This window comes from Salvia miltiorrhiza, chromosome 3 (genome assembly GCF_028751815.1).
Source record: "Salvia miltiorrhiza cultivar Shanhuang (shh) chromosome 3, IMPLAD_Smil_shh, whole genome shotgun sequence".
NCBI lineage: Eukaryota > Viridiplantae > Streptophyta > Magnoliopsida > Lamiales > Lamiaceae > Salvia > Salvia miltiorrhiza.
In genome coordinates, this window is record NC_080389.1 from 1408636 (window position 1) to 1424792 (window position 16157).

The window sequence follows — 16157 nt, forward strand, 5'->3', positions numbered from 1 at the left end:
AAATTTATTTTCTTTTATCCGGCGTGAATCAACTTAATATCTAAGTTCAAAAATTATTCTAAACTTAGCAAAAAGGAACGGGGTATTACATCCCTCCCTCCTTAAAAAAAATTTCGTCCCCGAAATTACATACCTTGATAATCTAGCTGGGGATACTTGACTTTCATTGAATCTTCAAGTTCCCATGTGGCCTCTTCCATCCCGTGATGGTTCCACTTCACTTTAACGAGAACAATGTTCTTGTTACGTAAAACTTGAACCTTGCGATCAAGTATCTGGACTGGTTTCTCTTCATAACTTAAGTCCTGGGCTAGGACCACTTCATCATGCTTAATCACGTGTTTTGGATCAAACACATACTTTCTTAACTGAGAGACATGAAACACATTGTGCACGTCTCCAATACTGGGTGGCAATGCCAACCTATAGGCTACAGGGCCTATCTTATCTAGGATCTCAAAAGGTCCTATAAAACGGGGTCGTAACTTGCCCCTCTTTCCGAAACGTATAACTCCCTTTGAGGGAGAAACTTTGAGGAAAACTCGATCCCCAACATTGAATTCTAACTCCGATCGGCGTTTATCGGCGTAAGACTTTTGTCTATCTTGAGCTTCTTTGATTCTTTGCTTGATGTGATCGACCTTCTCAACCATCTGTTGGACCAGTTCAGGACCTAACAACTTTCTCTCGCCCACTTCATCCCAGTAAAGTGGTGATCGACATTTTCGGCCATACAAAGCCTCATATGGAGCCATTCCAATTGTTGCTTGATAACTGTTGTTATAAGCAAATTCTACAAGAGGTAACAAATCCTCCCAACTTCCACCTTTGTCTGTGACAATCGTTCGCAGCATATCTTCTAGGATCTGAATCGTTCTTTCTGACTGCCCGTCAGTCTGAGGGTGGTACGCTGTGCTGAAATTTAGCTGAGTGCCCATTGCTTCTTGTAAACTTTTCCAGAAACGCGATGTGAATCTGGTGTCACGATCTGACGTGATAGATACAGGTACACCATGAAGGCGTACTATCTCTCTGACATATAACTTTGCAAGTTTCTCCAATCCAAAAGTCATTTGAATTGGCAGAAAGTGCGCCGACTTTGATAATCGGTCCACTATGACCCAAATAGCAGTGTTTCCACGTGCCGACCTCGGTAGGCTCACTACGAAGTCCATGTTAATGTGCTCCCACTTCCACTCAGGGATAGATAGTGGTTGCAGCATTCCATACGGCCTCTGATGCACGGCCTTCACTTGTTGACAAGCGAGACATCGCTCTACAAACAACGCTACATCTCTTTTCATTCCTTTCCACCAGAAAATTTTCTTCAAATCCTGATACATCTTTGTGCTGCCTGGATGTGCAGTGTAAGGAGTATCATGAGCCTCGCTCATAATCTCATTCTTTAATTCTTCTTTGTGTGGCACACACAATCTTTCACCAACCATAAGTGCATTATCCTTTGCTTCAGTGAATCCTTTCGTTTCATTCGTTCTTGCAGCTAGACGCATCTTCTCCAAAAACCAATCTTCTCTTTGTGCTTGCACAATTCTTTCCCTCAAATCAGGTTTAGCTATCAATGCAGCAACACAACCCGATACTGTGTCTGGAGGATGAACAATTTCCAAACTGAGTGAGGCGAAGTCACGGATCAGTTCCTTCTGCTGGGTGATGAAATACCCTAGCTTAGCCTTCGTCTTTCGACTCAGTGCGTCAGCTACTACATTCGCTTTTCCTGGATGATAACTGATGGTGCAATCGTAATCCTTTACTAATTCGAGCCATCTTCGTTGTCTCATGTTCAAATCCTTTTGCTCGAAGAAGTATTTCAAACTCTTATGATCTGTAAAGATCTCACACTTTACTCCATAGAGGTAGTGTCTCCAAATCTTCAGCGCGTGCACGACGGCTGCTAGTTCTAAATCATGAGTAGGGTACTTCAGCTCATGGGGCTTCAATTGACGAGACGCGTATGCTATCACTTTCTGATTTTGCATCAACACGCAACCCAATCCTAGTTTCGAGGCATCAGTATACACCACGAATTCTTCATTCTCTTCTGGTATTGCTAACACTGGTGCAGTAGTCAGCCTAGTCTTCAGCTCCTTAAAACTTTGTTCGCATGCTTCAGACCAAACGTATTTAGTCCCCTTTTTCAAAAGCTGAGTCATTGGCCTAGCCAATTTCGAGAATCCTTCGATGAATCTTCTGTAGTATCCTGCTAGACCGAGGAAACTCCTGATCTCATTGACATTTGATGGTGCCTTCCATTCCTTGACTGCTTCGACCTTGGCGGGGTCTACTTTGATTCCTTCAGTCGACACGATGTGACCGAGAAACATCACTTCTCTCAACCAAAACTCGCATTTGCTGAATTTAGCAAACAATTTCTCATTACGCAGGGTTTCGAGTACGATGCGCAAGTGCTCCTCGTGTTGTTCTTCAGTCTTAGAGTAGATGAGGATGTCGTCAATAAACACTAAGACAAAACTATCGAGATATTGATGGAACACTCGGTTCATCAAATCCATGAAAACGGCTGGGGCATTCGTTAATCCAAAGGGCATCACTGTGAACTCGTAATGTCCGTAACGCGTTCGAAATGCTGTCTTTGGAATGTCTTCTCTTTTCATCTTGAGTTGATGGTAACCAGATCTTAGATCAATCTTGGAAAACACACCGGCTCCTTTCAACTGATCAAACAGGTCGTCTATCCTTGGAAGAGGATATCTATTCTTTATCGTGAGCTTGTTCAATTCTCTATAGTCGATACACATCCTTAGTGAACCATCTTTCTTCTTGACGAACAAGACCGGTGCTCCCCACGGTGATACGCTAGGTTGTATGAAACCTAGATCCAACAGTTCTTGTAGTTGCACTTTCAATTCTTGTAACTCCGGCGGAGCCATCCTGTATGGTGCCTTCGACACTGGCGCTGCCCCGGGTTCTAGATCAATCGTGAATTCTAGTTGTCTGTTCGGTGGCATACCGGGCAATTCTTCGGGAAAAACGTCTTTGAAATCTCGCACCACTGGAACTTCTTCGATCGTTTTCTCTGCCTCACATTCTCCTGTCAAACTGACTAGGAAAGCCTCACATTCTCCCTTCCTTATTATCTTGGTGGCCTTCATTGCAGAAATTACTGGTACTTTTCCTCCCATTCTTATGCCATGAAAACTTGCCTTCTCCTTTCCAGCGGATTGGAAAGAGATCTTCCTCTCGCTACACAGTATCGTGGCACCGACTTGAGTAAGCCAGTCCATCCCTAGGATTATGTCAAACTCTATCATAGTGATGACATACAAATCTGCCTTAAACGTTTCAGCACCTATGTTCAGCTCTAAGTTCGAGATAATGTCCTTAGCAGCCAATCTTCTACCACCTGGAGTGCTAACTTCTAAAATTGTCTCAGCCAATTGTGGAGCCAGTTCTAATCTCTTACAAGCAGTATGTGAAATGAAAGAGTGGGACGCTCCAGTATCAAACAAAGCTATAATCGGCACGTCGAAAACATTAATCATACCTGCCAAGTTTCCTTGGTTTCCCGCTGCTTGTTTTTGGTTAAGGGCATAGGCCCTAGCATTCTGTGGCTGTCCCCGTTGCCCTCCAGGACCCTGGTTTTGTCGCTGTTGATTTCTGGGGTTTTGCTGTTGAGGTGCTCCTCCGTTCTTCTTCGGACATACTGAAGCATAGTGCCCAGTTTCCCCACATCTATAGCATATATTCATTCCTTTCAGGCATTCCCCTGAATGAGGTCGCTGACACTTTGGGCAGAGTGGTCGTCCCATTGCTTGCGGCTGTTGGTTCTGACGCTGATTCTGATTTTGGTTAGCAACCCATGGTTTCTTCCCATTTCCATTTCCAGGGTTTCCTCCAGTTCCTTCGTTCCACTTTCTTTTTCCTTTACCACCATCTTGAGGTGGTACAAATCCAGACTGTCCCGGAGCTTTCCCTTTTTCCTTTGGTAGCAATGACTCAATGGTAAGAGCCCTGCTCAGAGTTTGTGCGTAGGTGAGACCTCCCTGGCTTGCTAGGGAGATTGATATCTCGTGGCGCAGTCCATTCCTGAATTTTTCTGCACGCTTCTCATCAGTGTCCACCAGCGTCGGAGCATATCTTGATAGCTGATTGAAGGCTCTATCGTACTCAGTAACTGTCCCAGCCCTCTGCTTCAGATTCCAGAACTCATTCTGCTTCTTCTGTCTATAGCATCCCGGTATGTATTTCTCATATAATTCAGTCTTGAAATCTTCCCAAGTGAAATTTTCCCACTGTTCCTCAGTCATTGTGCGCCTCACCGATTCCCACCAGAAGTCGGCTTCGTCCACCAGTTGGTAGGTTGCACAAGTTACTTTGTCTTCGTCATCGCAACGGATGTAGTTAAAGATACGCTCTATGGCCCTAACCCACTTTTCGGCGTCTGTTGGATCGCCCAGCCCGTCAAATGTTGGAGGTTTTTCCTTGCGAAACTTCTCTTCAGCAGTACGATTTGGTGCTACTTGTTGGATTGGCTCTTCAGGGATGAATCCCCTGCCGCGTCCACGACCACGACCACGTCCTCGTCCCCTACCGCGTCTTCTTGGTGCGTCTTCCATTCTGATTTACGAACGAAAATAACACAAAAGTGAGACTTATTCTGCATGCATGCATACATATATACATACATAGATATACTTAAGGTATATTACTTCTATAGTGTAACCCTATGAAAGGCTAACTCTATGGGGAAACTGATCTATCTGGGTGGAATACTCAAGTGAATCCTTAATCTTATCTCATTGCTTCTACGTTATAACATATCTATGTTAAACGTTTCTATCTTACCAGTCCTTACTTAAATCGATCAAGCGGGGCTATCACGACTAACATTCCCAAGACATTCTTGGGTGGTACTCAAACAGTTGTAAGAGTTCTTATTATTCTGATCGTATAGGCAGTGAACCTAAAACAATAACATAACTTTCTTATTCGTTCATTCTCTTTGAAACCTGAAACATGTGGACATTTAATGTCACATGAAACTTTTCTATTGCCGGAAAGATTCAAAGAATCTAACTCGACCATACATCTGGTATTCGTGAAAAGCTCGATAGTCCTAAACACGACTTTACTTCATTTTATCGTTAAGGGCTCGGGTTGTCCCAAATACAATACTGACTTATCTTATCGTTAAGGGCTCGGGTTGTCCCAAACACGATACTTAGCTGGTTATATGAGTCGGAGACTCAAAATAACAATATGAAAGCAATTAGCAATTCATAACTTATAGCATATGGAAAGCGTTAAGCAATTCACATAGCATCATTTACTGAAGCGCGCACTTCTTGAAAACTCTAAAACATTTAATAACTTTGAAACTTTTAAATCGTACCTTTTTCCTGCGGCAGTGTGACGGCGAGCTGAGGTTCAACAATTTTTCTTAGAAGTCTAGAGGTACTATTCTAGACTCGACATTTAAAAACTTATGGTTATCAGAAACATGAAAGAAAACTCATGCTCTGATACCATTCTGTCACACCCCAATTCTTGAAGGAATAAACTATAATCGAGGTGCAACTAAAATCATAGAAATAAACAAGGAAAGAACCTTGTGGGATTCAAATAATAGGATAAAAAGTCGGGGAACGCCCTTTGAGTGAAGAAAGACAAAAATCAAGTGATATTAATCAATCAACAACATTCTAAGCCTTAGGATCACAAGTTCGGTTTCATGCTTCCGATAACCAACGTTAATAACATAGAGCTAGAAGTTGAGAGTTTAAGCTCGATAAGAAACATAATTCAGAATTTAACATAAAAGTCTTAAGTTGGAGAAATAAAAGACAAATAAAAGCTAGTGCAATAGCGGAAGACAAAATACGGAGTTGAACCCTAGCCTCAGCTCTGCCCCGTCATCACCAGCCATTAACCTGAAAACATTTGAAAGTAATTTTGGGCTAAGTACTAATGTACTTAGTGGGCTGCAACTTTTAAAGCATTTCATAATCTGAAGAACAGTTTATCCAATCTTACTGACATGACATAGAAGGTTTTAAAGAGAAATAACTTCTATGCATGTTAAAACATTTTCATATATATATACTTAATTATTTTGCGCGCGTTTGCACACTCCATTCTGTTACTCGCTGTGATCCCGGACCTCTAGCCACCGACGGATCTCTGTCTCCCGCTGACTTGAACTGAGGGCGTAACCCAGCCAAGTATAATAAACCTCGGAAATTAATCCAGACAGGCCTATCATTTCTATGCTCCGGAACACATCCCGTCGAGCACCCTTATAACGCCTCTGGTTAGTGCCCGATGGAGATCAACCCACCGAGTCAGCTAACAAGTGTACACAATTCTCAAACAACGTTTTAGGTCATAAGAGAACCTCAATTGATTAACTGTACGAGCATTAAACATGGTAGAGTGCACAAAAATATTTTATTGGATAAACAGCTTATATTACACGAATATTTAAGCTCAATAGCTAAATCATACATTTGAAAAATAAGCCCACCTGTCTAGGCAAAGCCTGTCGTTTAACCTTATCTCTGAATCGAAATAGCAGTGCTAATCCTCCTGATGCTCAAAGCCTACAAGAAATCTATTCTCAATAGGTCTCCTTGAATTCTAATCTTAAGTCATGGTGTAGTGCTTAATATTCTATGATTCACTTAGCCGGGTTTTCAAAATTTAATGAATAAATAATTGAAAACATTTCTCTTGAGTTAAGAACACCAACAATATTCTTACTCATCTTTTTTTTTAATAATTGGAATTATAAATAAAACCAATTAAATCATAAATATTCTTATTGCAAAATATAATGCAAATCTTGTCATGCTTAGCATATAATAAGTAATTACTTAAAATATGCTTATAATAATAATTTAATATTATTATAAAAATTTACTCTTTGAAAATAATTAATCAAACTTAATAAGTCTAATTAATTAAAATAGTATAGTCCATTTTAAATAAAGAAGCTGCACCGCCCAATTGAATAAATTAATAAAGGCCCAGCAGATTTAATAATTAAAGCCCAACTGAAACAAAAATAAATAAAATCTCGGCCCAAATACTCATAAAAATCGGCCCATGACTCGAGCCCACAACTTAATTAAAATCGGCCCACTCAAGCCCACTACTAATTAAGCCCTAGCCTAGCCCAACATCCTCACCCCTCCTTTTCTTCCCCCATCGGACGCACACACATAAACACAAATGCACACACACAAACACAAACGCACACACACGCACGCAGCAGCACTCTCTCCCTTCCTCTCGATCTTTTCCGGCGGCTGTAGCAGCTCCGTCTCCACCACCCGACCGCCGTCCCCTGACTCCCTTCTCCATCTTCGGTCGGTCAGCAGCAGGAGAAGCGGACTGCCGCCCAGCCTCCCTCTTCATCCTTCTCTCTTCCGACGGACGACGGCAGCCACCGCCGGATACGCCGCCGCCCCCTTGACTCTCATCTCCCTCTCCTCTAATCTCTCTTCCTCTGAATCTCCGGTGCACAGCAGCATAAGCCGCCGCCGACCAGTGACTCCGACTCCCACACTTCCGCCGCTCAAAGTTCAAATCGGAAATGACCCCTCTCCTCTTCTCCAGCCGTGGCCGGGCAGCAGCGGCACCGCCGCCGCGCCCTGCCTCCCTCCGCTGCACCCCATCGAAGCAGCCGCTCCTCTCTCCCCACCCTCTGTTCACAGATCCGGCAGCCTCGGTCAGTGGCTCCGCGCCACCACCGTCAGCACACCATTCCCGGCGAGCAACCATGAAGGCCACCGCCGTCCTCTCCTTCGGCTCACACAAATACAACTCTCATCCTCCCCGACTCAGCAGACCCAACCAGACACTCAACTCCAACATTTGAACTCGGCAATCAAAAATCAAATTCAAGACTTTTTCTTTATTCTTATTAATAGATATGCTTCAAAATAAAATCTTTTCTTTTCAATGAATCATGCTATCATGTATGTATATGTAATAATGAAAGTCATACTATTGAAATGCTTGAATGTTTTGTTGTGTATATTGGTTTACTGGAATGGCACATATGAAGAGCTTGATTTTTAACAGTCGAGCAAATGAGGTAAGGGCTCGAGAGGAAACCTTTAGGTATTTAGGATGTGAAATGGTTGCTGCCTGATTCTGAATTTGCTTGTTTGCTGGAATCACTGCACAATATTTCAGATTTTTGCTTCTCTTCAATATATGCAGAGAAACTAAGAATGAGATGGAGAAATCTCAAAGTTGAGAGGAATTTACCTATGGTTGCTGCGCACTTCAGGGATGAAGAAGAGCTTGTGAGGAAATTTCCAAGTGGATTGATTGTTGTAAAATATTGATTTGCATGTGATTGATTTAACAAAAGTATGGCTGATTGCTTAAAAAAAAAATATGGCTAAAGTTGTGATTTTGGGGAGACAATGTATCGTGTGTGGTTGGAAAGGAAATTCTTTAGGTGGAAAGAGTGGATGGGTGGTTGGAAAGGGAAAGAGTGGATGGGTGGTTGGAAAGGTGTTAAAGTGGCTGATGGGAGAATAAAATAAAATACAATAAAAATCTTCCGGGTTGTACTATGAAAACTGTAATGTTCGTTCAGTGTTCGTTAAATAAATATCTCGTGAAAATACTTGAAAGGTAAATTAAATAAATATGCAATGCATATAAATTCAATAACTAAATTTACAAATATTTTTGTAAATCATTTTTGTTGGAATTAAAAATAAATTTATTTTCTTTTATCCGGCGTGAATCAACTTAATATCTAAGTTCAAAAATTATTCTAAACTTAGCAAAAAGGAACGGGGTATTACACAATTCCAATCCCAACTATGATTCCACTTCCATATCCCATCACCACACTTCTCCATCCAAATCCATCTATAAATCCATACTCATCTTCTTCTTCTTCTTCTGGCTGCATCTGCTGCTCATTCTTCTCGTTGCATTTTCTCGTCAACGGAAATCCACACAATCTCAAGTTTCCCGCGTATGAATCATTCTCAAATGTGGAAAACTGAGTAGATTTTGGTATTTGCCCCGCGAGATCATTCATTGAAAGGTTTAATTTCGCAAGAAATGTCAACCTCGTCAAATCACTTGGAATTCCTCCGTCCAATTTGTCTTAAATATGGTAATCGAGAGAAGCTAGGTTGATAAAGAACAACATGATAGAAAATGTAGAGAGAATTGATAATGTCTCTGATATTTCTTTAGATTACAATGCACCCTTTTATAGTGTAAGGGTGAATCAAATGTCAAACTACAATCTCTTAAAATCAAATACAATCTCTTAAAATCAAAAGCTAAAGATTTTATCGTTGAATTATTATTCATGATCTTTGAATAATAATCTTTGACTTATGCAAATGGTTATTTTCAACACTCCCCCGCAAGTTGAGTAATGGCATTTCCGATACTTAACTTGTCCAGAACTTCTCTGAAGACTTTTGTGTTTACAGCCTTAGTCAATATGTCAGCCAACTGTTCATCCGATCGTATGAAAGGAAGTTCAATGATCCCACTATCGAGCTTTTCTTTGATGAAATGCCAATCGATCTCCACGTGTTTGGTCCTGTCGTGTTGTACGGGATTTTCAGATATACTAATCGCAGCTTTATTGTCACAGAAGAGCCGACTTCCCCTTCTTGGAGGAAAGCCAATCTCTGTGAGCAATCTCCGAAGCCACAGGATTTCAGTTATCCCACTTTTTACTCCTCTGAATTCTGCCTCTGCACTTGATAGGGCCACTACTTACTGTTCACCTTCTCTCCCAACCCTTCACCTGCTCCTCTCTCTCTCTAGATTGCAGAATTTTTTTTTTTTTTTTTTTTTTGCGTTGGTTTGGTGTGTAGTAAATTTGTAGGGTTCTTTTGGTGGTTAACCTGCTCTGATACCATCTTAAATATGGTAATCGAGAGAAGCTAGGTTGATAAAGAACAACATGATAGAAAATGTAGAGAGAATTGATAATGTCTCTGATATTTCTTTAGATTACAATGCACCCTTTTATAGTGTAAGGGTGAATCAAATGTCAAACTACAATCTCTTAAAATCAAATACAATCTCTTAAAATCAAAAGCTAAAGATTTTATCGTTGAATTATTATTCATGATCTTTGAATAATAATCTTTGACTTATGCAAATGGTTATTTTCAACAATTTGTTCCATGATAAGTCCAATGATTCAAGCACACTTATATTTCCAAGAGATGAAGGTATGTGTCCCATGAGATTATTGTGGGACAAATTCAAGTATCTCAAAGAATTAAGATTACCTATGGAATGTGGAATAGTCCCAGAGAATTTATTGGAGGATAAGTCAATGGTTGCAAAGGTTTTCAACAATCTCTTCAATAACTGATCCAGACCTTTCAAGGTGATTCTCATCTCCAAAAAACCTTGAAAGATGCGATCATCAACATCACTTGGTGTTAGAATATTTGTTTGATTTTCCTTCGCATCCATCATTGCTCTGAAATTCTTGAGATATTTTTGAGGTAAAGACCCCACAAATTCGTTCTCTGATATATCTAAAACTTGCAACTTCGGAAATGGAAGGTTGCTTCGTGAAGCCAACGACATGTTACCATCAAACATGTTAGACTTCAAGACGAGCACTCGAAGGTCAGGAAGACCTTCCATCCAAAACGGAAATTCATCTTGTATTCTATTATTTCCAACGTCTAGACCCTTCAGACTTTTGCAATTGATTAAGGATTTAGGTAATCTTCCTTGCAATTTATTACCACTCAAATTGATGGACAGAAGACTACACCCATTGATAAATATTGATGGAATGGGGCCACTAAAGTTATTTGCATTCAAATGAAATATGGACAACGATTTGCTCAAGTTTCGAAAGCATTGTGGAACTGTCCCTTCCAAACTGTTATTTGAGAGTAGAAGAGCCTGAAGGAGAGTCAAGTTACAGATGGAGAATGGAAGCTCACCATTTAATTTGTTGGAAGAGAGGTATAAATTCTCCAAATTTGATAGATTCCTAATGGTGGATGGTATTGGACCTGAAAGTTTGAGAAGTCAACAAATCCAACTATTGTTAAAGTATTTAGTTAATTAAGCACGAGCTAATTAAATGAGAACAACCTAGCAAGTTGAGAAATCAAAGATTCAAAATTAATTAGATAAGTCATCCTTTTCTATTTCATATGTGGAGTAACAAAGGAATTAGACAAATCGCATATCTTATATGAACACACGTATAGACAAATTTCCTTGCAATTTATTAACCCTCAAATTGTTAGACTCAAAAATATACCCTCTCATAAATATTGATGGAATGGGGCCACTAAAGTTATTTGCATTTAGATGAAATATGTCCAAAGATTTCCAAACTGTTATTTGAGAGAAGAAGACCATCAATTAATGTCAAACTGCAGATGGAGAATGGAAGCTCACCATTTAATTTGTTGGAAGAGAGGTCTAGCCGGTACAAATTTGATAGATTCCCAATGGTGGATGGTATTGGACCTGAAAATTGGAGAACCCTTCATATAAATCACTTTAATGATCGAGATGTAAAGCACTCAGATCTTTTGACACAAATAAGCTAAGTCATACAATTTGAAAAAAAAGTGTTTTCTATTTTTTTCTTTCCTTGCAATTTATTAACACTCAAATTGTTTGACTCAAAAATACACCCTCTCATAAATATTGATGGAATGGGGCCACTAAAGTGATTTGCATTTAGATGAAATATGTCCAAAGATTTCCAAACTGTTATTTGAGAAAATAAGAATTTGAAGGGATGTCATGTTGCACGTGGAGAATGGAAGCTCACCATTTAATTTGTTGGAAGAGAGCCACAAATCTTCCAAATTTGATAGATTTCCAATGGTGGATGGTATTGGACCTAAAAATTGGATAACCCTTCATATAAATCACTTTAAAGATAGAGATGTAAAGCACTCAGATCTTTTGACACAAATTAGCTAAGTCATACAATTCGAAAAAAAGTGTTTTCTATTTTTTTTTTCTTTTTTTTTTAAATATCATTCGTGTTCTATTTCATATTGTGCATGCATTGGCAAAGGAATTAGACAAATTTCCTTGCAATTTATTAACACTCAAATTGTTTGACTCAAAAATACACCCTCTCATATATATTGATGGAATGGGGCCACTAAAGTGATTTTGCATTTAGATGAAATATGTCCAAAGATTTCCAAACTGTTATTTGAGAAAATAAGAATTTAAAGGGATGTCATGTTGCACATGGAGAATGGAAGCTCACCATTTAATTTGTTGGAAAAGAGCCACAAATACTTCAAATTTGATAGATTCCCAATGGTGGATGGTATTGGACCTGGAAGTTTGAGAAGTCAACGTAGATATATATTGCTTTAGAGACAATCTAGATACATAAAGAAACATGGCAATGAAGAAATACATTTTATGCACGTGAAGTATTTTGATAGAAATTAAATTATCTCTTCTATTCTTATATCACCCATGCATGTCTCATATATTCAATGGCATCTTAATTTAATATAGCATTTGGTAACATTGATCCTTAAAATTAATAGAGTTACAATATGGTTGGAAACAACAAATCCAACTATTGTTAAAGTATTTAGTTAATTAAGCACGAGCTAATTAAATGAGAACAACCTAGCAAGTTGAGAAATCAAAGATTCAAAATTAGATAAGCCATCCTTTTCTATTTCATATTGCACATGGAGTGACAAAGGAATTAGACAAATCGCATATCTTATATGAACACACGTATAGGTAAAGTTTCTTGCAATTTATTAACACTCAAATTGTTAGACTCAAAAATACACCCTCTCAGAAATATTAATGGAATGGGGCCACTAAAGTGATTTGCATTTAGATGAAATATGTCCAATGATTTTCAAACTGTTATTTGAGAAAATGAGAATTTGAAGGGATGTCATGTTGCACATGGAGAATGGAAGCGCACCATTTAATTTGTTGGAAGAGAGCCTTAAATACCCCAAATTTGATAGATTTGCAATGGTGGATGGTATTGGAAAATTGGAAAAACCTTTATATAAATCACTTTAAAGATAGAGATGTAAAGCACTCAGATTTTTTGACACAAATTAGCTAAGTCATACAATTCGAAAAAAAGTGTTTTCTATTTTTTTTCTTTTACTATTAATATCATTCGTGTTCTATTTCATATTGTGCATGCATTGGCAAAGGAATTAGATAAATTGCATATCTTATCTTACCAAGGCTGTGTTTGATAGGTTAGTTTAGGCGTGTTTGTTTAATTAACTAGCGTTTTTTCGGTGTTTGATAGCATATGCAATTTAACAATGGGGCCCGATGAAAAGGGAAAGCCCGCTGCTAAACTACTGTTCATCCTTGATTGTGTACCCCACGGTAGGGGTCAGTCACATTTTCCTAAAGCTACAGTATTCTCGTTTAAAATTTTGGATTCCGAATTTGCCCTCCCAATTTTGTACATAAAATTCGATTCCTCTTATTGACAGCGAATTTGTTCTTCATTCATCGCCGATCTGGTAAGCCATTTTCTCTTCTCTCTACTTTTTTGTGCGATGGCATACATTCCGGTGAAGTAACGATTCTAGTGGTAGCTCTGAAATTAGGATTTTATGTTGAAATTTTGAAATAGTATGATGTGGGTTAATTTTTCAATTCGATTTCTCTCTGTCGTCTGTAATGAAACACAAAAGAGTATGAAAAACGCGTCGACATTACTTGTAACGACGGCTTCGTGTGCTCTTCGTTCGCCGGAAGTTTTGTAAAAAAAAAATAAAAAACGGTTCTGTTTTTGAATTGATGAAATTTCCCTATTTTTGCAATTTCTTGTATATTGGGTGTTGGAGGCGACAGGCTGCAGGCAACGAGAGGGTTGATAAATGAAGTTTTTCGATTTTTCAGTGGGCATAGAGGCATGTTCAAGAAGAGGACGATGAGATTGGGTTTCGGTGGGGGAGAAATAAGATAATAGCTGGGTGAAAAAAGAGGGCATGGGGTGAGGGGGATGCTTCCAAGTTCCAGGCTTCCAGTCAGAGAGAAAGACGAGAGGGGTGGGCATGGGGGAGGGGTGACTTTTTTAATTTTTAGTTAAATAAGATAAGATATTATTTATATAATATCAAATTGATTTTATTATATATGAAAATAAGATTTTTTTTTAATTTAACAATTTAAATTTATATAAGGTTAGAATTGTAATTTGCTTATCTAATCTACATTTTAATCTAAATTATCAAACAACTAATTCATGTTATCTAGATTTTAATCTTGATCTATCAAACACTAAAATACATTACTAATCTCACTCAATCCATATTATTTTAACTAGGTTTTATTTATCACTTTTTATCTCAACTAGCTATCAAACTGGCCCCAAATGTAAAATATTAAAAAGACTAGTTCAAACAAAAATGGCCAAAGATCCGATCTAGTTTGTAAAAAAGTTATTATATCAAGTTGCAGATGATGAATGGAAGCTCACCATTTAATTTGTTGGAAGAAAGAGCTAGCACTCGCAAATTGGATAGATTCCCAATGGTGGATGGTATTGGACCTAAAAATTGAAGAACCCTTCATTTCAATCGCTTTAAAGATGGAGCATAGTAAGAAAGACATATTGTTTTGTACTTGAAAACATACGCTGAAACTTTATTATTTGCTAAATGCCTCTAAAGTATAAATCAATTAGCAATGCACACAAGATATTTTGTTACAAATCTTATATTTCCCTGTATCACGAAGACATGCACACCAAGTATACTTGATGACATCATAATTTAACAAATAATCTGTTAACATTGAGAAAATAGAAGATCCAATATGGCTGGAAACAGAAAATCCAATTGCTATTAGAGTATTTATCTAACTAAGCATAAATTAGTTATATGAGAAGAAAACAAAATAAGCTAAAGATCTGATCAAGTTTTGCAAGCGTTTCTGCCAAGTTGCAGATAGCAAGGGATGTCAAGTTGTAAATGGAGTGGAAGCTCACCATTTACTTTGGCAGATAATTTGAAATATCTTTTCAACAAATGTATCTAAAACCAACAAATTAGGAAATGGACGACAGATAATTTATGTAATGTTCCATATATCTCATTTTTTACCACTAAATTGATTTATAATTGAACGAAAGATGGCCAAAGATTTGCTAAAGTTTTCATAGCATTGTGGAATTTCTTATTCCCAAGATATACATAATCAATCTCTTTGATTGCCAAGTTGTAAAAGAATTGATTTGATTATTATAACACGACCACAAAAATAATACTCCATCTGTCCCCAAAATAAGTTCCTCTTTAGGGACGGCACGGGTTTTAAGGAAAAGTGGTAAAGTGTATTGATAGTGGAAAAAAATATGTTATAATTAGTATTGGGATTGGTGAAAAGGTGAAAAAGTGTTATAATTAGTATTGGGAGTGGTGAAAAAGTGAAAAGTAAGAATAAATAAAGTATTATTAGTGGTGGGGTAGTTGTCCAAAAATGGAAAGAAAGAAAGAGTAACTTATTTGAGGGACGTCCCAAAAAGGAAAAAGAGGAACTTATTTCAGGGACGGAGGGAGTAAGTATAATTAGAACACTATATTTAATGGTTTGTTTTTGTCAATTTGTCACGACCGGCCTTAATTAAGGATAATTAATCCGGGAAAACCATGACTGGGGAAGGAAAATTAAGAAGCGGGTTTAGAAAGGGGCGCATAAAAGAATACTCAAAGAGCTTGAATACGCGTGAAATATTCCTTAAAAAGGAAAAAGGCATAGTTCGCATAAAAAGGGTACTCAAAGAACTTGTATACGCGTTATATTCCTTAAAAGGAAAAAGGCATTTTTAGGGGCTTGGCTAAAACATTATCAGAGTTTGTAACGGAAGGTGTAACTGAAATAATCAGTGTTTACAGCGGAATGCATAACTGAGATACATGTATGAAGACATGTATCCTTTCTGAGCCTACTTTAAGTTCGACAAAAACTCCATTCAGCAACACTTCATCGCCCATCACAGCTCAACCTACACAAACATAAACATCGAAGGGCTAAGTACAAGAGTACTTAGTGGGCAGTTGCCAAGCATATAACATAACATCATTAACAATTTCACAATATCGCATAAGAGGCATGAGTTTCTTTCATATCATTTGCTCATTAAACATTTCCAAATTCATAAATAGCATAAG

General features: G+C 38.3%; 1 protein-coding gene and 1 long non-coding RNA gene across 2 annotated transcripts; both read right to left on the minus strand.

The window, feature by feature from the left end:
* Window positions 1-6453: 6453 nt before the first annotated feature.
* Window positions 6454-8701, minus strand: LOC131017096 (uncharacterized). The gene is made up of 3 exons (XR_009099414.1): window positions 8254-8701; window positions 8098-8162; window positions 6454-6578 (listed from the first exon to the last, which is right to left on the minus strand). It is a non-coding gene; the product is annotated as an uncharacterized LOC131017096 (long non-coding RNA).
* Window positions 8702-9369: 668 nt separating this feature from the next.
* Window positions 9370-10635, minus strand: LOC131015753 (receptor like protein 27-like). Its single transcript, XM_057944175.1, has 2 exons — window positions 10269-10635; window positions 9370-9656 (listed from the first exon to the last, which is right to left on the minus strand). The coding sequence occupies exons 1-2, from the start codon at window positions 10633-10635 to the stop codon at window positions 9370-9372; spliced, it is 654 nt and encodes a 217-aa protein (XP_057800158.1).
* Between the last annotated feature and the right edge of the window lie 5522 nt (window positions 10636-16157).